The sequence below is a fragment of the Bos javanicus genome, chromosome 10 (assembly GCF_032452875.1).
Source record: "Bos javanicus breed banteng chromosome 10, ARS-OSU_banteng_1.0, whole genome shotgun sequence".
Lineage (NCBI taxonomy): Eukaryota > Metazoa > Chordata > Mammalia > Artiodactyla > Bovidae > Bos > Bos javanicus.
Window position 1 is genome coordinate 66,543,042 of NC_083877.1, and position 21,491 is coordinate 66,564,532.

General features: G+C 36.2%; 1 protein-coding gene across 2 annotated transcripts in view; it reads left to right on the forward strand.

The window, feature by feature from the left end:
* Positions 1 to 19,566, forward strand: part of CGRRF1 (cell growth regulator with ring finger domain 1) — a 28,135-nt gene extending 8,569 nt beyond the window's left edge. Inside the window, exons 2-6 of one of the 2 annotated variants that reach the window (XR_009738754.1) lie at positions 8,233 to 8,372; positions 11,281 to 11,458; positions 11,615 to 11,762; positions 15,806 to 15,981; positions 17,783 to 17,870. Coding sequence is in view for 1 of the 2 variants with exons in the window: in XM_061428940.1 (XP_061284924.1) it covers positions 8,233 to 8,372; positions 11,281 to 11,458; positions 11,615 to 11,762; positions 17,783 to 17,890; positions 18,082 to 18,402 (895 nt within the window). In the remaining variant the exon portion in view is untranslated. Of the gene's footprint in view, positions 1 to 8,232; positions 8,373 to 11,280; positions 11,459 to 11,614; positions 11,763 to 15,805; positions 15,982 to 17,782; positions 17,891 to 18,081 lie in introns of those variants that run through there. The other variant, XM_061428940.1, reaches the window with a different exon arrangement.
* Positions 19,567 to 21,491: the final 1,925 nt, after the last annotated feature.

Consider the following 21,491-nt stretch of genomic DNA (forward strand, 5'->3'; position numbering starts at 1 on the left):
TGGGCCCTATGAAAAAGCATGGATTGAATTGGAAGTCCCCAGGTCACCACTGTGCTGGAAGTTTAAGCAGTAAAAGTGCAGCAAACACTTTAGAAATGGGAAAAACCAGAATTATTGAAAATTCCAGGAGGATTAAGTATGAAATTGTAACAGTAAAAAGAATAGAAAATTCTTTCCCTCTCTCTCTTTAGAAAGTTCTCTTAATGGGAAAAAAAAAAGGAGGGGGCTGGATTTATATAAAAGAGAAAGCAGTTAATGTTAAGAAACATTTATTTAGTTAGCATTCCATTATTAAGAGTTGTCAAAATGACTTTGAATGGAAAAAGATAAAAATGCAATTTGATTGAAAAGAAAATTTGTCAGTTTTATATTTTACTGTTTCTTCTAAAATCATATCAGCTATGATCTGATACCGCATATCAATGTCTTTATTGCAATTTGATTGAAAATAAAATTTGTCAGTTTTATATTTCATTATTTCTTCTAAAATCGTATCAGCCATGATTTGATACCAGGCATCAATGTCTTTATTCAGATTTTTGACTAAAAATGTGGAAAAGACCAGATGTAAGGATGGTAGCCAGAGGCACATACATTACTGGGTCTAAATACTAGCATTTGACAGAACCAATTGTCAACACTAATTATGAATTGTTCTATAGCCAGTCTCCAGTGTTTAACCTTATTCTAAATCATTTCTGCATGTTACCTTTGAGTAATACATTAAAGATAGAAATATTGGCCCACATCAAATAAGTTTAAACTGTGGAAGTTGTGGAATTTTTGTGCAAAAAGAGCAAATTCATCATAGGTCATGTATATGAAAAGGTTGAGGATTATTCTAGGCTGAAAGCTCGACGTGTCATCAGTGTGTATGGTGATCTTAGACTACATTAAGCATAATGTTTAGGACAAGAAATGTGGTCGGGCTATGATGTCACCTGTCACACAGTGAATTCTACTCGCCTCACCCCCTGTTTTCCCCTCAAAGCATGAGGATATCAGGGGAACAGGGCTGGCTAAGTCAAATAAGGACCCAGAGCCTTGACTAAGCCCTGGCCACTCTAGCTATGCTTTACTGACTCCTCTAAGGGGATAGGAATATGAAAATGTCTGAGACTGTAATTTAGAAGTGTAGCAGTGTTAAGCAGAGAAGGCACTGGCAACCCACTCCAGTACTCTAGCCTGGAAACTCCCAGGGATGGAGGAGCCTGGTGGCTGTAGTCCATGGGGTCGCTAAGAGTCGGACATGACTGAACGACTTTACTTTCACTTTTCACTTTCATGCATTGGAGAAGGAAATGGCAACCCACTCCAGTATTCTTGCCTGGAGAATCCCAGGGATGGGGGAGCCTGGTGGGCGCCCATCTGTGGGGTCGCACAGAGTCGGACACGACTGACGTGACTTAGCAGCAGTAGCAGCAACAGCAGCAGTGTTAAGACATAATTTATAGGAAGCAGTAATGAAAAGTCAAAGAGCAAAAACATCACCTTAAAGGAAAAGATTAATAGATTTTATGTTAAAATTAAGAACCCTGTTCATCTAAAGATACCATTATGTATGTGAAAAGGCAAGGTATAGAGGAGCTAAAGATATATACAAATAAAGGACTAATATTCATACCATATAAAGAATTTTCTATAAACAAGACAAATAAAGACAAACCAGTAGAAAAGTAGGGAAAAGATTTGAAAAGGCTTTCCCCAAAGAGGATATCCAAGTAGCAATAAACATAAAAAGTGCTCCATATCATTAGTCTTCAGGAAAATATAAATTAAAACCGTAATTCAGTGCCACCATACACCTACCAGGATGGCTAATAATGTTTTGGCAAGGATATGGAGCAAGGGGGGACCTCATTCATTGCTGGTAGAATGTAAATCTATATGTTCTATAACCATATAGAACAGTTGTTAACATTATCCACCAAAGTTGAAGCACAGACCTTTTGGTCAAGAAACTCCATTCCTAACAGAAATGTATTTGCATATATACATTGAGAACCTGTTATGAAAGTATTCATATAAGCAATATTCCTAATGGCCAAAACATGAGAACAACTTAAATGTCCATTAAGAGTAGAACGTGCAAGTAGATCATGGCATATTTTTGCAATAGAATACTATATAGCCACAACAGTGCAGTATCAGTTCAGTTCAGCTCAGTCGCTCAGTCGTGTCCGACTCTTTGCGACCCCATGAATCACAGCACGCCAGGCCTCCCTGTCCATCACCAACTCCCGGAGTTCACCCAGACTCATGTCCATCGAGTCAGTGATGCCATCCAGCCATCTCATCCTCTATCGTCCCCTTCTCCTCCTGTCCCCAATCCCTCCCAGTAAGTATGGATACAAAAATGAATCTTCAATGTAATGTGATAAAATAAGAAAGAAAAGTATACACAGCATGCTTCCACCTATATAAAAGTTCAAAAACAGGTAAACTAAATTATAGTGCTTGAAGTCAAGATAGAGAAGGAAGGGGTAGTACATGGGAGGTGACACAGGAGACTTTCTGAGGATATTGTTCGGTTCTTAACTTGAATAACAATTATTTTGTTATTCAAAAAAGTACTTGTGTACCTTTTTATAGGTATGTTATCCTTTGCAATAAAAAGGTTATGTCAGATAAAAAGGCTGAATATTGAGCAACATGTATAACAACAATTTTAAAAGACATTAAATCAAGGACTGAAAATGTAGACCTGAGATTAAGCATGAGGGAAAGAAATTAAAAATCTAGAGAAAGGAATCTCTTTTAATAATAGATGTACTTTGCCAACTGTTGATGTGATGCTGTGCCAAGCAGCCTTGGGGCATCATGCTTAAAGAGAAGCGGCATTTGCATGTCAAATTATTTGTTTCATTCTGAGGCATATAGGCACAGAGCAGATATGGTATAACCTCCAACAGTATTGATTTATGTAAAGATTTGGAGAAATATTTTTATATTAAAAGCAGATACATTATGAAATATAAAAAGCTTTTCACAAAGGAATATGCTCACAGTGGGCTGCTTCCAGATATTTCCCTAAAGCTTTGCCTTTTGGGGTTTCTGGCTCTAATACCTTAAAGGATTCTTTAATTGAAATTTTTAGGCACAGGATTATAAAATACCTGAAATACAGTACTTGAACCTACAGTAGAAATGAACATGATGAGATCTAAATGCTCGCTTTTACTGCTGGTAATGTAGTTATAGTCAGGCACTGTGGGTAAAGAAAAAAAATGGTGGGATGAGTTAGGGAGAATTAAATAATGAGGAAGGGGCCAGAATTATTGCAAAATTCAGACTTAAATTGAAGAAAATAGGGAAAACCGCTAGACCATTTAGGTATGACCTAAGTCAAATCCCTTATGATTATACAGTGGAAGTGACAAATAGATTCAAGGAATTAGATCTGATAGAGTGCCTGAAGAACTATAGATGGAATAGGAGGCGGTGATCAAAACCATCCCCCAAGAAAAAGAAATACAAAAAGGCAAAATGGTTGTCTGAGGAGGCCTTACAAATAGCTGAGAAAAGCAGAGAAGCTAAAGGCAAAGGAGAAAAGGAAAGATATACGCATTTGAATGCAGAGTTCCAAAGAATAGCAAGGAGAGATAAGAAAGCCTTCCTAAGTGATTGATGCAGAGAAATAGAGGAAAATAGAATAGGAAAGACTAGAGATCTCTTCAAGAAAATTAGAGATACCAAGAGAACATTTCATTGAAAATGGGCGAAATAAAGGACAGAAATGGTATGGACCTAACAGAAGCAGAAGATATTAAGAAGAGGTGGCAAGAATATACAGAACTATACAAAAGAGATCTTAATGACCCAGATAACCACAATGGTGTGATCACTCACCTAGAGCCAGACATCCTGGAGTGTGAAGTCAAGTGGGCCTTAGGAACTGGATGTGGAACAATGGACTGGTTCCAAAGGAAAGGAGTATGTCAAGGCTGTATATTGTCCCCCTGCTTATTTTAACTTATATACAGAGTACATCATGAGAAACACTGGGCTGGATGAAGCACAAGCTGGAATCAAGATTGCCGGAAGAAATATCAAATAACCTCAGATATGCAGATGATACCACTCTTATGGCAGAAAGCGAAGAAGAACTTGATGAAAGTAAAGAGGAGAGTGAAAAAGCTGGGTAAAACTCAACATTCAAAAGACCAAGATCGTGGCATCTGGTTTCATCACTTTATGGCAAATAAATGGGGAAATAGTGGAAACAGTGATAGACTTTATTTTCTTGGGTTCCAGAATCACTGCAGTTGGTGACTACAGCCATGAAATTAAAAGACACTTACTCCTTGGGAGAAAAGCTAGGACCAACCTAGAGAGGATATTAAAAAGCAGAGACGTTACTTTGCTGACAAAGAGTCTTCTAGTTAAAGCTATGATTTTTCCAGTAGTCATTTATGGATGTGAGAGTTGAACCGTAAAGAAAACTGAGCACCAAAGAATTGATGCTTTTGAACTGTGGTGTTGGAGAAGACTCTTGAGAATCCCTTGGACTGCAAGGAGATTTAACCAGTCCATCCTAAAGGAAATTAGTCCTGAATATTCAGTGGAAGGACTGATGGGAAGCTGAAGCACCAATACTCTGGCCACCTGGCAAAGAACTGATTCATTTGAAAAGACCCTGATGCGGGGAAAGATTGAAGGCAGGAGAAGAAGGATGACAGAGGATAAGAGATGGTTGGATGGCATCACGGACTCAATGGACATGAGTTTGAGCAAGCTCTGGGAGTTGGTGATGGACGGAAGCCTGGCATGCTGCAATCCGTGGGGTCACGACTGAGTGACTGAACTGTAGAGTGGTTTTTTCTCTGCTTTTTTTCACTCTATAGGATGTAGGTAAGAAAGAGAAGGTGTTTTGACTGTCACAGGAAGATTATATCTTGTGTCCTACCACTTCATATGCCTGACTTGACCTCTAAAGGGCATTGGGGCAACAATGAGCAGTGAAGTCAAAAGCTGTGGGGTAACTGATTCTGAGGATCAAAGAGAAGTTACTGGATTTGTGTTTTCTCTCTGCCAACCCATGAGTCCACTCCATCATCAAGATTACTGTTGCAAGCACTTCCATAATGCCAAGCCCTGTTATAAACATTTGCAGGTGGTGAAACAGTTACATAGAGTTGAAGTGATTGCTTAAGGACACATGGCTGTTAAATATCTTGTTCCTGACTTTAGGAGGAAAGCAGTTTTTAATTAAGTATGATGTTAGCTATACTTTATTTTTATTACCACCCTTTATCAGGTTAAGTTCTTTTTCCACATTTCTAGTTTCCTGATGGTATTTATTGGACTAGACATTGGGTTTTAGCAAACACTTTTTCTGCGTGTATTGAGTGTATTTTCTGTATTGAGAAGATTGTATGGTTTTCCTTTTTTGGTTTGTTAATATGGTGTATAATATTACATTTCTAATGTAATGTTAAGCCAGCCTTGCATTCTTGAGATAAACCTTGCATTCTTGAATATTAACCTTCTTATATACTGTTGGATTTAATTTGCTAAAATTTTGTTAAGGATTTTGTATTTATGTTCCTGAGAGATATTTGTTTGCAGTTTTCTTGTTTTGTCTCTTCCCTTCCTCTGCAGACTTCACTTACGTGTATATTAGATTGCTTGAACTTGTCCCTCAGCTCGCTGATGTTTTGGGTTTTTGTTCAGCCTTTTTTCCTTTGTGTTTCATATTGGATACCTTCTGTTGCTATATCTTCAAATTTACTAATCTTTTGTCCTGTGATATCTGTGGTTGTTGTTTAGTCGCTAAGCTGTGTCTGACTCTTGTGACCCCAGGGACTGTAGGCTGCCAGGCTCCTCTGTCCAGGGCATTTCCCAGGCAAGAATACTGGAGTGGGTTGCCATTTCCTTCTCTCGGTATCTTCCTGAACCAGGGATCGAACCCATGTCTTTTGCATTGGCAGGTGGATTCTTTACCACCGAGCCACCTGGGGTGTTTACCGCTAATCCTATCCAGTGTATTTTTCATTTTCAGAGATGGATTGGAGTCTTTTCTGTATCATCCTTGACTCTATACTGTAGCACAATCTTTACTTATTTTCTTGACACATGGAGTATGGTTATAACAATTATTTTGATACCCTTGTCTACTCATCCGAATATCTATCCCATTCCTGGGATCTATTAATACTAATCCCAGTATCTATCCCATCCTTGGGATCTATTCATTAGTTTCTCTGCTCATTCTGGGTCATATTTTCCTGCTTCTTTGCATGCCTGTGAAGTTTTATTAGATGCTAAATATTGTGAATTTTACCTTAGTGGGTGTTGGATATTTTGTATTCATATAAATATTCTTGAACTTTGTTTTGGGATTTAGTTAACTTACCTGGAATGCTTTGATCTGTTAGAGACTTGCTTTTTAGCTCTTTAAGGCAGAAATAGAACAGCCTTATCCAACATTCTATAAAATTAAAATCATCTGGAGTGAAATTTTATTCCATTTGTTAATTTTACTGGCTTTCTCTTAGCATTATAGTTATGATTTTGAAATTTTAGTTTGCAGCCTGGATTTTAGTGGAAGTCCCCTGTCCCCTTCCTTTGTCCTCATCCTTGCTGTTTAACCAGATTCCTAGACCCCCTCAGGAAGGACTAGGTCTCACAATGACAATTCTGTTCCATACTGATATTGCCCTAACCCAATTCCTGGATTCAAGGTGTGAACCTGGCTCTGGCCTTTGTCTTGAGTGGACAACCTGTAAGGCCCTCTATTTGTGAGAAGGCTTAGTTGCCACTGCCTGCTGCCAGACTCAGAACATATCAAACCATGGTATCAGTCTTACTCATTACTTTATTACTTTTTTCTTTTCAGATCCATAAAGATCCAACTTTTAACTCAGCTATGATGTTTTTTTAATTAAAACTTATTAATTAACATTTTCAAACATACAGAAAACTTAAAAGAATACATAGTGAACACACATATACCCATCACTTAGGTTCTACAATCAACATTTTATTATAATGTCTTTATTACATATGTATCTATCCATCTATTCCTCTGTCTACCCATCAGTTCATGTTAATTTCTTGAAACTTCAAAGTAAGTTTGTAGTCTTCATCTATAAGTATTAAAGCATTGCATATTGCTGTCTAGAGTTAAATATTTGTTTTTGTTTGTAGTTCTTTTATTTTCTTTTGCAGTAATATTTATATACAGTGAAATGTACAAATCTTAAATGTTGTCAAACATATGTATGCAACTCACACCTCAACCAAGATATATGACATTACCATCACCAGATAAAGTTTGCTCACACCCTTTCCCAGTCAGTTCATACTCCTACCCCCTAGAAGAAGCCATTGTTCTGTTCTTTATTTCTACCATAAATTAGTTTTTCCTACTGTAGGCTTTCCTATTATGGAATCATAGAGCATGCACTTTTTTATGTAAGGCTTCTCCAGCACAGTATGTTGTTTTTGAGAATTATCCACAGGGTTGTTTCCTTTTCATTGTTGCGTGGTAGTATTGCTTTGTTTAAACAGTGACTAAACCACTATTTGTTTACTCATTTCAGTGGGCTCCTTTTGATTTGTCTTTTTCTTAATCAGTCACTGCTACGTGTTTGGAGAGAAAACAGTGTACTAAAGTAACTGTGCTATCTTAAACTAAAGTCCCCTGGTTTAACTAATGTTTTTTCATTTTTAGTTATTATGTTTAAACTGAGTTAACTTATCTTATTTCTACCATTATAAGGAATTGAATTTATGCATTCCATTTTCCCTCTAAGTTTGTTCTTTATCACACTTTTACATGAAATTTAAAAGTAGAGAATATGTTATATTAATGAAGGGCTATATTTAGTGTTTAAAATTCTTTTGTCCCTTAAATAATATCAAATAGTCTACATATTAAATATATATTTACTTTTTATATCATTTAGAAGTTCAGTAATTCTATCATGTTTTTGCTATTGTATTAGGCACATTTTGGTTATAATCATGGAACTCCTTTGTAATCAACAATAATTAACAATAGAAATCTTTGTTTTCAAGAGTATGTTGATTCATCCAGGTGAACAATACATTCCAATTCTATGGGATATCTAATCTCTCTTAATTTTGGATTACTTCTTCAATATAATGTAAATTTTCTGATACTTAGGTTAAAAGGAGTAACTAATAAAAAACAAAATACTTTACATATGACAGAAAGTTTCAGTATTTGTTAAAGTTATGCTTTATTTTGTTTTTACCTTTCTTCAGGTTTGGTTGGGATGTTCCAGTAATTCTGAGAAATTCAGAAGAGACCCAGTTCAACACAAGAGTTTTCAAAAAGCAAATGAGACAAGTCAAGAATCCTTTTGGCTTAGAGATCACCAATCCATCTTCAGCTTCAATTACAAGTTGGTGGCTATTTTCCAAAGATTTCTCTCTCTTTCTATGACCCTTTCTTAGCCCCTTAATTTTCTTTCTCTATTGCTTTCTCTTCCTCAGACCCAGCAAACATTTGTTGAGCACCTCTTCTGTTCTAGGAGCTATGCTGCATACCTGAGACACGACGACTAGTAATTCCCAAATCTTGCTCGTAAGGAGCTTATCAACTAGTAAATAAAAGCATTTATATGAGAAGAATAAAGTGTCACAGGAGTTAATAAGAGAAGTCTTATTAGGATGCTATGCCATTTTCATTGGTCTTCAGCGCAGAGAGAAAAGCAAAGCAATGTAGTAGAAGTAGAGCTAATTAACGTTGCTACCCTCCTGAAGAACAACCATCATTTCATCTGAAATTCTGGTATTTTGATATTAAATGGTAACAATACATGGTAGTTGTTTGTTTCTGTACTTGGGAAGATAAGTTGTCTGCAAGATTATCTAGGAAAGTGAAGTGAAGTAGCTCAGTTATGTCTGACTCCTTGCGACCCCCGTGGACTATAGCCTACCAGGCTCTTCCATCCATGGGATTCTTCAGGCAAGGATACTGGAGTGGGCTGTCATTTCCTTCTCCAGGCATCTTCCCGACCCAGGGATTGAACCCAGGTCTCCCGCATTGCAGGCAGATGCTTTACCATCTGAGCCACCAGGGAAGCCCATTATCTAGGAAACACTGGAATAAAAGAAAGAAAGGGTTAAGTTTCGGGAGGTGTATGCAGGAAAAGCTTCATAAAGAGAAATGTTCTGTCTGTCTCTTATTTTTCTTTTCTTCCCCTACCCACTCTTTCTTTTTTTTTTTTTTTAAGAGTAGAGTCTTGAGATAAGTAGGTGTTTATTTGGGAGGTTGGAAGAACTTCTAGGTAGCAGGAGAAACATGAGCGTAGCACTGAGATATAAACAGAAAAATACGTTAGAGAATCAGTAAGTAGTTTGTTGGGCTTCCCTGGTGGCTCAGATGGTAAAGAATCTGCCTGCAGTGCGGGCAACCTGGGTTCAATCCCTGGGTTGGGAAGATCCCCTGGAGAAGAGAATGGCAACCCACTCCAGTATTCTTGCCTGGAGAATTCCATGGACAGAGGAGCCTGGCTGGCTACAGTCCATGGAGTCACAAAGAGTCGGTAGTATATACAGATATTATGATATGACTCAATTCTTTTTTAAGACTCATAGTACTTCATTATAAAGTGTTCCATATTTTATTCATTTAATCTCTTTTGATATTTGTGTGGCTTTCAGCATTTTGATATAACCAGAGCTCTAAACATACATCTTTTCACATTTTTGCTAATAATATATTAAGAAATTCTTTTCTAGATTCTGTTTTTTCTTTTTTCTACTTTTTTTAAATATGCCTTTTCTGTTTTTTCTTCTCCTATCTACTTGCAGATTTTTTATCTTGTTTCATGTAGTGTGGTTCTTGGGTGAAACAGAGGAAAGTATGTGTGATTTTAATATATGTATGTAATTTGTATTAATGGAATGTTTTTCTTCAGCTACTTAATAGCTAGTTGAAAAACAGAGCTAATTGAATTTTCTATTCTTGAATTAATACCTGTAATGTTTGGAATTATATAAAAATTTGAAATCAAATTCTGTTCCAGTTACCTATGTGAAATTCCTGCCAATTAAGATTTTTGCTTAACATTGCTGCTACTGTACATATTCAGAATCTGAGCCTCTGTGTACATACTACTAAACTGAGAAGAAAAGTGAAAAACTCAGTCAGTTTTTGATGTCCTCTAGAGCATCTGCTTCTGTCTATGTAGCTCCTTCCCCAAGGAGATCACCCTTTAAGAAGTAGGTAATACATCAATAAAAATTCCTATTTGTAAACAACAGAAATGATTCCAATAAAAGGACATTGAATAGTTTACAGAATTGCCATAGGTTTGGAGAGCCAGAATCAGATACCAAAGCTGTTCAGTCAGGAACAAGGACCAAAACCATGCCCTTTTGCTCTGGTAAGTACGCCATGGCCACTGAGCACGAGACGTTGCAGCTTGCAGTGTCAACAGTATGAGAAGTGAATGTTGCTGCCCTTGAACTTGATATTGCTACAACTGCCATAGGCAAGGGGAAAAAAGTCATACAGCTGGCATACAGTCCTATGTAAGTGTTAATAGGTAAAACTACATAAGATAATTGTATGTGCATAAAGCAATTACTCTCCAATAAAAACATTTTAATTTAGAAAAGATAATTGTATGTTCACTTATAACATATATCTACATAATCAGGTTTACTTAAATTATAATATCTTTTATTATGCTGAAAGCAAATGAGTGAGGGCATCACTGTCAACCCCTCCATGTTTTGGAATCTCCACTCTTTCCTCATATTTTGCATATTACATGGGACATTGACTGGATGACAAGAGTATATTAGTGTTGTCACTGAGTATGTTCATATTAATACAGCTCAATTTCTTTTTAATGTTTTTTCTATTCTACTGATCATCTTGTGGCCCCCATGGTTGTATACCTGCACTTTGGGAGACAGCTCTATTAGTTCTTGTAGTGAGGATTATATATGCTGTTAGAGCAGTAGGTTATCAATAGTGAACTGTATTTCAGTCTTTTAAATCTGTGTGGGCAGTCTTGAAGTCACCAAAAAAATATTATAACTTCCAAGGCTAAGTATGAAATAATGTAACAGAGTTTACTGAGAGCGCTTCAAAACTGTGTAGACATTGAAGTTTTTATATCTTTTGTTTCAGAGACCATTTCCTTCATTTATAGACACATACCCTTTAATGAGTCCCTTTAACTGCCATCAGCCTGGCCAGCATCCAAAAGGAAGCTTTTGTTACTCACTGTGTATAATTGTAATAGAAATTACATTAGGTAATTTTCTTCTCTTTGTCTCGTTTGTTTTCTACAGCTGGCATAACTTTGACAACAGATTGCCTTGAAGATAGCCTCCTTACATGCTACTGGGGGTGCAGTGTTCAAAAATTATATGAAGCTCTGCAGAAGCACTTTTATTGCTTCCGGATAAGCACTCCACGAGCATTAGAAGATGCTCTGTATAGTGAATATCTCTATCAAGAGCAGTATTTGTATCCTTTTATTTGATACATCCATTAGCACATGAAAATTTTAGACTTAAGACTTTCTATGAATAAAATTGCGTTCCTAAGTTATTATTTACTCCTTTTGGTATATTGTTGTATTCTTTGCTTATAGTGGCAATTTACCTTTACATCTTCAAAAAGTATTAAAAAGGACAGCAAAGAAGAAATATATTGCCAGTTACCAAGAGATACTAAAATTGAAGACTTTGGCACAGTGCCGAGATCTCGCTATCCTTTGGTAGCGCTATTGACCCTAGCCGATAAGGATGACCGAGAAATTTATGACATTGTAAGTAATTTTAAAATTCTGGAAGCATTACTTTTAAGTGATTTGATTGATGGGTTTTAATTATTTGGTGAGATAGAAAAAGATTTAATTTCTGCGGCCTGGACACATTTTTCTTGGAAAATGAATGTATGGGAAGTACTCCTGTAAGAGTTTTTTTATATGTATTGCTTCTTCAGAGTGTGATTTGTGGTTTCCCATATGGGTTGCAGGAATATGATTATATTTAGAAAATAAAAGACAGAGTTGAATTATGTTAATTTCCTCATTCTGTATTCTGTGGTATTTACCACATAGAAGAAGGCTGTTAGGGAGCATGTTTATTCCTGGCATTTTTAGCACCAGATAAATAAATATTATAATGATCTGAAGTGCTCAATTTTAAGACAGTGTCCACTCTTTTCTTTGCATGCTTGCAGTCATCTTGTTTCCATCACAGCCCCTGTTGCACCTACATCTTATATGTCTTTGGTCCCTATATTTTCAGTAATTATTGTAATCTTCTTTCTTCATTATGTGCTATTTCTTTAGTCCAGTAGTTTATCCCAATTAGGAAGATAAAAGCATGTTAGAGATCTAAAAGGCCCTGAGCCTGACATTCCTCTAAGTACAGTAGAAGCTTGTGCATGAAAATAAACTTTTGGTAAAATCTTATCATGATGAGAATGCCTTTATAACCAATTTGCTACTTTTCAGGAGTGCTTGAAATAGATATATTGATTAATACAGATATGGTAACATTTTTATGACACTTTGTAACATACAAAGTACATTTGCCACCAGTAACTTTATTCCTTCCAACAACCTTGTATGTTAGGGCAAATATCCTTCTTATAAACACTGAGAGTTTGAAGAAAAATCCCAGCCATTCACGAAATAAGAGATGGAACCAGGGCTTGATTTTGAGCCTTTGTAGTCCTGTGCCAGCATCCTTTGTTTTTAACAGGATTATCTCCATGAAACAAGCATGCATTGAGTTTTGGAAGGTGCAGACCCTAATTGGGAGATGTAGACGCTGCTCAGTGTAGTTATGCCTCTGTAGTTTTTTTTGAAGGAGGATGTTAATTTGAAGTTCCACTGAGCTGAAGTCAGTTTGTTTTTTCCAAATAAAAGTCATACTAACTTTTTGTTTATTTCCAGGACCTAACAGTACCTAGAACTCAATGGGTACTCAGTAAATTTGTTAAGTGGAAAAAAAAAAGTCATACCAATCAATGTTAGCAAGCCACTTACAGCCCCACAGCTAAGCTCCTGGGTAGTCTACAGGAGAGCTCTTGTCTCTGTTTTCCTTCGTGCTCCTGTGGCCCTCCTGTCTTTTCCACCGAAGGAAATAAGATTTGCTGAGTTGGGTGCTTCGTATTTCCAGCCTTTCCGTCCTTTACCCCGCCTACCTGGGCAAGATAGCCCTTCTCTCTCCACCATGTCCCCCCACCCCCCATCTCTTCTAGGTTAAGGTTAAGTCACTTCAGTCATGTTCGACTCTGTGTGACCCCATAGACGGCAGCCCATCAGGCTCCCCCGTCCCTGGAATTCTCCAGGCAAGAACACGAGTGGGTTGCCATTTCCTTCTCCAATGCATGAAAGTGAAAAGTGAAAGTGAAGTCGCTCAGTCGTGTCCGACTCTTAGCGACCCCATGGACTGCAGCCTTCCAGGCTCCTCCATCCATGGGATTTTCCAGGCAAGAGTAACCAAAAGGTCTTTATAATTTGGCAGCAACTGAAAGCTACTACAGGTTTTAGAGAGTAGTTTTTTAAAAGTTGAGAAAATATAGAGGCAGGGGTCTCTTGAATAATCTGGATGCAGAATCACTGGACTATGAAGATGTGTAAAGATATGAGGCCCGATTTCAGTCGAAACAGAAAGGGTCACACCTGTCACCTTCTTCTCAGCCTCCCCTGTGGTTCCTTTCCCCCTCACTGCTGCTGCTCTTTGTCAGCTTGAATTCTCAGACTCTTCCTTATTTTCTAGCTTTCCTCCTCCATCTAAACAGAGGAGTGTGTGTGTGTGTGGTAAAATACATATAACATAAAACTGACCATTTCAACCACTTTAAAGTTCAGTGGCATTGTAAATGGGGAAAGATTTGCTCTCGCACCCCTGATCCAACTGGAGTGAAGTCTCCTGGCCCAGTAGTGCTTGGGGGAGGCTTATTCCCACAGGGCAGCTGGGTACCTGGCTCTACAGGTCAGCCATCCTGTTCTCTCTTTCTTTGTACCTCCCTGCCTGGGTCCTTCTCTGGGTCTTCTGTTCTTATCAGCCCGCTCCCTCCTTTCCTTCCTGTTAATCCTAGCTTCTCCATCTCTCAGATAGGGCCTAATACCGGAACGAAAGTCTATTAGTGTATTTTGTAGTCATGTTCTGTTAATTTTAAAAGCAAACTGGGCATTTGGTTTTTCAATATTTTATCTGGAGTCAGAGATTCTAAATCTAAAAAAATAAAATTAAACTCTCTCATTCCTATTGTAACTCTTATTGTAAATTACATTCAGATCCTATAGTTAGGAACTAGTTCGTTATTTTAGCTAGATAAGAAAAGTGAAGACTGTCATTGCAAGATTTGGACTTAAATTTTTTTTCACTTTTACTAAATTATGCTAGTTTCTGTTTTGTATTACTCAAATAATGTATGTTTGTGGAAGGAAATAGAAAATCTAGAAAGGCCAAAAGGGAAAAAAGGAAAATCACTGGTATTCTGTCACACAAAGACAGTAACTATATTTGTCTATATCTTTCTAGACCTTTATATATGTAATTTCGAGACAAAAATGGGATCAAATTGTCCATTTTATTTTGGGGGTCAGCTTTCATTTAATAATATGTTTTGTACATTTTTCCATATCAAAGGTATATCTACAACTACCTATATATTCATAACTAGCATGATAGTAGCTTCAGAGGCTTTTGATGTTAAATTAAATGGCAGGATTGTTAGTAATAGGTGATAGCATTACTGTCTTCTACCAAAATACAATCCTGTTATTTTGATATAATATTAAAAGTCTCTAAAGTCGTTGCCAAATTAATATATCCTTATGAGGCTATAAAAAATATTGTATGTTTACAGCCATTGTTTTTTAAACTTTATATGCATATAATTTCAGAAACTCACCAAAATAAAAATGTAAAAAAACACCCATATACCCTTGACCCAGATCTAATTGTTAACATTTGCCCCATTTTCATTATTTGCCCATATGTATATGTATATATGGGCTTCTGTGGTGGCTCAGTGGTAGAGCATCCACCTACCAATGCAGGAGATACAGGTTTGATCCCTGGGTTGGGAATATCTGCTGGAGAAGGAAATGGCAACTCACTCCAATATTCTTGCCTGGGAAGTCCCATGATCAGAGGAGCCTGATGGGCTAGAGTCCATAAAGTTGCAGAATAATCAGACATGACTTGGTGGCTAAAAACAACAACAAACAACATGCATGTGTATGTATATATATATTTTAATGAATTGAGAATAAGTTGTATACATGATGATTCTTTATATCCAAGTACTTCAGTGTGTATTTCCTAATAATAGGTGTCTTCTCTTAAGTAACTATGATGTAGTTATCTACTTTATAAATCTAACATTGGTACAATATTTTATCCAATTTATTACCTGCATTCCAATTTGTCAGCCTAACAGTATTGTTTACAACATGTCTTTTCCCTCCAGAACATATTGTAGTTTAGAGTCAGAAATTATATTTGTCATGTATTTTTAACCTCCTTTAACCTGAAACATTTCCATAGCCTTTTTTTTTGTCTTTTATGACATTAGCATTTTTGAGGATTACAGTCACATGCACACACTGTTTTTGTAAAACAGGACATTCCTCATTTTGTCTGATGTTTCATCATGATTAGATTGAAGTTAAGCATTTTCAGCCAGTGTACCAGGCAGGTGATAGCGTTTGATTTTCAGGGCATCGCCTATAGAAGAATAGGAGATTCTTTTCCCTCATTGACAATGTTAATTTTGATCTCTGTCAAGGTATTATCTAATTTTCCATCGTTTCCTTTTTTTTTCTCCCTCCCTTGCAAATAATAGGCAGTGTGTGAAAAGGCACTTTAAGACCATACAAATATCTTGTTCTTTATCAAAATCCCCCCTTGGATTTAATATCCATTAATGATTCTTATCAGAGTTCATCTTTACCATGATGGTTGCAAAATGATTATTTTCCAACTTCAGCTCTGCATTCAGCCCTCTGCCTTCTATTACAAGTAAGAGACCTCTGATTTATCTCTTTAATTATCTATTTGTTATCTCACAGCTTCGTAAATTCCTTTTCCTCCCAGTGGTTTATAATTCATTACGAATTTGATTATTTAAGTCCTCAAACTACCCTTTCCTTATTTCCTGCCCCAAACTGAGGATTTATCGTCAAAAACAGTGTCCATAAATTCCTCGGATTAGTTCTCTCAAAGTAAAAAACCTACGTAAAGAGGTATAACTCAGATGATGCTTTCATCCGCAAGTTCATTGTTTTCTGGCTTATCCTTCCTATGTTTCTTATTCTAATGGTAAGAAAATACAGATATCTATCTATTCTCATTTTCCCTTCTTTCTTATACAAAAAGTAGGAAACACTTTACACTATGCATGTTCTCACTTTTTTTACTTTATATCTCCTGGAAATCACTCCAGATCAGTTCATAGAGATCTTCCTCATTTTTTTAAACAGCTGCCTAGCACTCTATTGTATGTAGGGTATACATGCATTAATGCCATAGTTATTCAACCAGTCTCCTGTGGTTGGACATTCAGGTGGTTTCCAGTATTCTGTAATGACAAGTAATCTTGCACTGGATAACTTGTGTGTCGGTAGTTTAATATTGGTGAGGTTATGTGGTTGAAGGTTAAGTAAATGCAGTTCGTTTTGTTACCTACTGCTAAATTCCCCTCCATTGGAGTTGTTCCTTTGGAATTTTTTTTTTTTTAACACATTTCCTCCAGCAGTATATGAGAGTGATGGTTTCTCCATAGAATGTACAGATAAGCTATTCAATTTTTGTTAATCTGATGAGCTAGAAATGATATTTCAGTGAAGTTTCAATTTGCATTTATCATAAGTGAAATTGAACATCTTTTAATATGGCTAAGGACCATGCTTTATCTTTCCGTAAATTATCTATTCATGTCTTTGCCCCATTTCTGTATAGAATTTTTATTCACTTTTTCTTCAGTTTTTTAAAAGTTCTTTATAAGTTGAGGATATTCACTTATGTCTGTGATATACATTGTGAATATGTATTTCAACTTGTCGTATGTCCTTTGACTTTACTTATAGTGTTTCTTGTCATGCAAATTTTACATTTTTATATAGTTATATTTGTCATATTTATCTGCCTCTAGGTTGGAGTCATAGAAAATCTTTTTCTGCACTGAAACTAAAAAGAAATTCATGTTTTTTTCCTAGTACTTGTATAGTTTTATTTTTTACAATTATGAGTCTAATTTTGTTTTCCCAAACAGCTCTCCAGTTGCCCCAGTACTTTTTATTATTACAAAGACTCTCTTCGTTTAGTTATTTGAAATGTAACCTTTATATTTGCATATAAGGTTAAGTCTGTTTGTGGACTGTTTATTCTGTTCCATCCAGCTATCTATTCATGTGCCAGTACCACACTGTTTTAATTTTAGAGGCTTTGTAGTGTGCTTTAAAATTTTAGAGGCTTTGTAGTATGTTTTAACATCTGACTGAACTTAGTCCCTCTCATAGCTTTCTTTCCAGTATTTTCCTAGCTCTTATGTTTTATTTTAATTGTAGAGTCAACTCATGTAGCTATATGAAAAACTAATTGCTATTTTTGTTTGGATGACATTAAATTTGTGAATTTGAGGATAAGTAAAATAACTCTGGCAAAATATATATAACTGGGTTCTAGTGACTGTGATTTAAGGAAATTATTATAAGTTTTCTAATTTACCAATCTCTTATTTTTATTTGAGAAATATTTTTCACATATCTGTAAAATAATATAAGGAAATCACATACTGACTGGTGTTCAATTTCTGTTTTAGATTTCCATGGTGTCAGTAATTCATATTCCTGATAAGACTTATAAACTCTCCTGTAGGATATTATATCAATATTTACTTCTAGCTCAAGGTCAATTTCATGATCTTAAGGTAAGTTGTACCCTCGAGTCTTATTTTTGTCTTTTCTGTTTGCAGAGTTTCAGAGGATGACTATTATAAAGAGATAATATTTTCAGTTACTTATCATACAAGTTAACTTTTATTTGCTATTGGATTTGCTAGTTCATATGTTTTTAGCAGTCATTTGTAATTATTTTTACATTTGTTTCTTTGATTTTCAGCAACTTTTCATGTCTGCAAATAATAATTCCACTCCCTCCAGCAATTCTTCTCCAGAAGAAAAAAACACAGACCGAAGTTTGCTAGAAAAGGCAGGACTATCTGAAAGTGAAGTGGAGCCTCCAGAAGAGAATAGCAAGGACTGTGTGGTTTGCCAGAATGGGACTGTGAACTGGGTGCTCTTGCCATGTAGACACACGTGCTTGTGTGATGGCTGTGTTAAGTATTTTCAACAGTGCCCAATGTGTAGGCAATTCGTTCAGGAATCTTTTGCACTTTGCAGTCAAAAAGAGCAAGATAAAGACAAACTGAAAAGTCTCTGAGGATGTTGTAGCAACTGAAAAGTACACTTCCCACTGAAGATGCAAACTGTATTCTTGGAATTAATCAGAACATGGAATCTACAGTGTTAACCGTCAGTGAAAATTCTATTTTAACTTCGTATTTGTACGATACATGGATGGCGAAAATTAATTATTCCTTGCTGTTCGGTATGGCAAATACTGAAATTCCACTCTGTGTCAATGCATAAAAACCCATTCAACCTCTTGTGAAGAACGTAAACATTTGGCCTTTTATCAGCTAGAGGATTTCATGTAATATCAATTAGAAAAATTCTGAAAAGCAATCCACCTAAAATTTGAGGAAGTAAAAGTCTTAAGATTTCAGAATGTTTTTTCTTTGATGTAATCTGGAGTGCAATTGGGTAAAAGCTGAATTCATCTTAAAATAATTGTATGTTTCTTAGTTTACAAAAGAGTTGGAAAGGGCTTCTAACTTTAAATCCTTTCCTGAAATATCAGTTTTTATAAATATCCATCTGTTTTGGTTTCTCATTTTCCTTATAATCATAGTCACATAAGCATATCTTAATTTTTAAATATAGCTTCTTAAATTATAAATGCAAGAAATAATTCTTGACTGTTCTCAGTGTATCATAGATTTAAATGATACTCATTTATAGGAAGCAGATATATAAAACATGGGTAATAAAATTTCTTGGATAATTAAATTTATTGTCAAATATGATTAGATTAGCAGGATGTGACCTACTAGGGAAGATCTGTGAGACTATCAATACCTTACCTTAGATTTCCTCCTGCATAAAGAATCCATCCAAAACTGGAGAGGTTTCAAAGCCAGAAAAATCACTAAAAGAAACAAACCATTTTTTTCTAGTGTGTGTGTGTGTGTGTGTTTTAATGCCAGATTAACCCCATGTCCTTCTGAATAGTAAATCACTTTGTTTATCCCATGTTACATCCTCTTAGGAGTTGAGGAACCTGGTAGTCAAAAAAAGCCCCATTCCCCACTTTTCCCAAGATGATTAAGAAGAATAAAGTAAATCAGAGCTTCCTGTTTCTTCAATGGAAATTACCTTTAATTCACTAAGAAATTATATCATGGCAAATAAACTGTGACATGCAGGGAGATTTCCAAGCCTTATTTTGTCTTGTTTGTATTAAAAATTATGCCTTATCTTTCTATCATTGTGTTTATATAATATTATTTTATTCCCATCAAATATAGCACCCTCCAAAAGATATTACTATTTCTTCATTTTATAAACCAAATCAAATTTCATCTGTATTCAATAACTAGGTAACAGATATCTTCTAGGGGCTAGATACCTTTTGGGAGTCTGAGCTACAAAGAATCAGACAAGTCTCCTGACCTCAAAATATCTATCTCTAACAGAAGCATTGATGGCTTATTAGAAGCACATCCCTGACTTAGATGTTCCTAAAGCCCTGTTCTAAGCCTGGAACCCAGTGGTCAAAAGCTACAGTCCCTGTTGCAGTTGGCTAGCTGTATAACAGTTCATCTGGGAACTTCACTTTGTATATCAATTGCAGGGGACTACTCAGAGGTCATTTTGACATCCTTATCCATCCTGCTTCCCTTTACAGGTCTATTTGTACCTAAACCGTCCTAGACACACGCTTACTTTCTCATCTTAGGTAGATTCCATCTGCCATCTTATGCTATTTTTCATAACTTTTTTTTATTGTAGTAAAATAAATATGACATAAAAGTTGCCATTTTAACCATTCTTAAGTATATATTTCAGTGGCATTAAGTACTTTCACACTGTTGTATTACCACCACCAGTTTCCATCTTCAGACATTTTCCATTATCCTAGACTGAAGCTCTGTATCCATCAAACAGTAACTCCTCATTCATTACCTGTCCCTTCAGCTCCTAGGCAACCACCATTCTGTTTTCTGTCTCTGTGAATTTGACTATTATAGGTACTTCATAGGCATGGAATCATACAATAATTATCCTTTGGTGTCCAGCTTATTTCACTAAGTATAATGTTTTCAAGGTGCATCATGTATCCGAATTTCTTTTTTAAGGCTGAAAAATATTCTGGTATATGTATATACCATAGTTTGTTTATCCATTCACCCATCATTTTTCATAGCTCTTAAAGATGATTAGCCCTTCATTCCCCTTTGCTGCAACTAAAATAATTGTTTTTCCTAACCTCAATAGTAATAAATATGTGAAATTTGGTAAATAATCAATTAAAAACAAGTACACTGACTCTTATAGGCTTATGCCATAATTTGCCAATGGCAATGAATAAGAGACATCTTGTGAGAGCATCTGTAAAAGCATTTTATTTGACTGGATCACTAGATGAAATGTGATTTAGGGCTTGCCTGGTGGCTCAGATGGTAAAGAATCTGCCTGCCAATGCAGGAGACCTGGGTTTGATCCCTGAGTTGGGAGAATCCCGTAGAGTAGGAAATGGCAACCCACTCTTTCCTGAAGAATCCCATACACAGAGGAACCTGGTAGGCTGCAGTCTATGGGAGTGCAAAGAACCGGACATGACTGAGCAACTAACAGTAAAGTGCACTAAGTGGCTTACATAGAGTAGTTGGTACTTTCCAAAAACCTGAACCAGGGATACATTAGCAGATCTAATAGGTGACTAGCCACCTCCTTTTTCAATGACGCATTTTTCCCAGCTTGGCACCTATGAGAGTTCTTAATGTCTAAACTGTCTAAACCACCTGTAGGGGAGGAACTTAACAACTGTTACGTAACAGCTCAACACAAATCACTGAATTATTTCCCATTGGAACTATTGTATTTTTTAAGCCTTCCCACTAATTGTGGAATGAAGAGTTTTGTCTTGGCTTGTGGGAATTTGAAGCATCAATATAGATAATCTGGGGTTTAGGAAGAGTGGGTTGAAGTGATTCATTGCAGCCTCCTCTATTGAATCCTGCCTCAGATGGGCCCTGTTCCACTGGATAATTCCTGAACTCCATTACCTAGATTTTGAACTCTGAATTCCCTTTTATTTCTGTATTTCCCTATATTTCTCCTGAATCTTCTTTATTGTCATCACAACCTCTAGTTTCTGGGTCCCCGAGTCTATTCTAATTATTCATT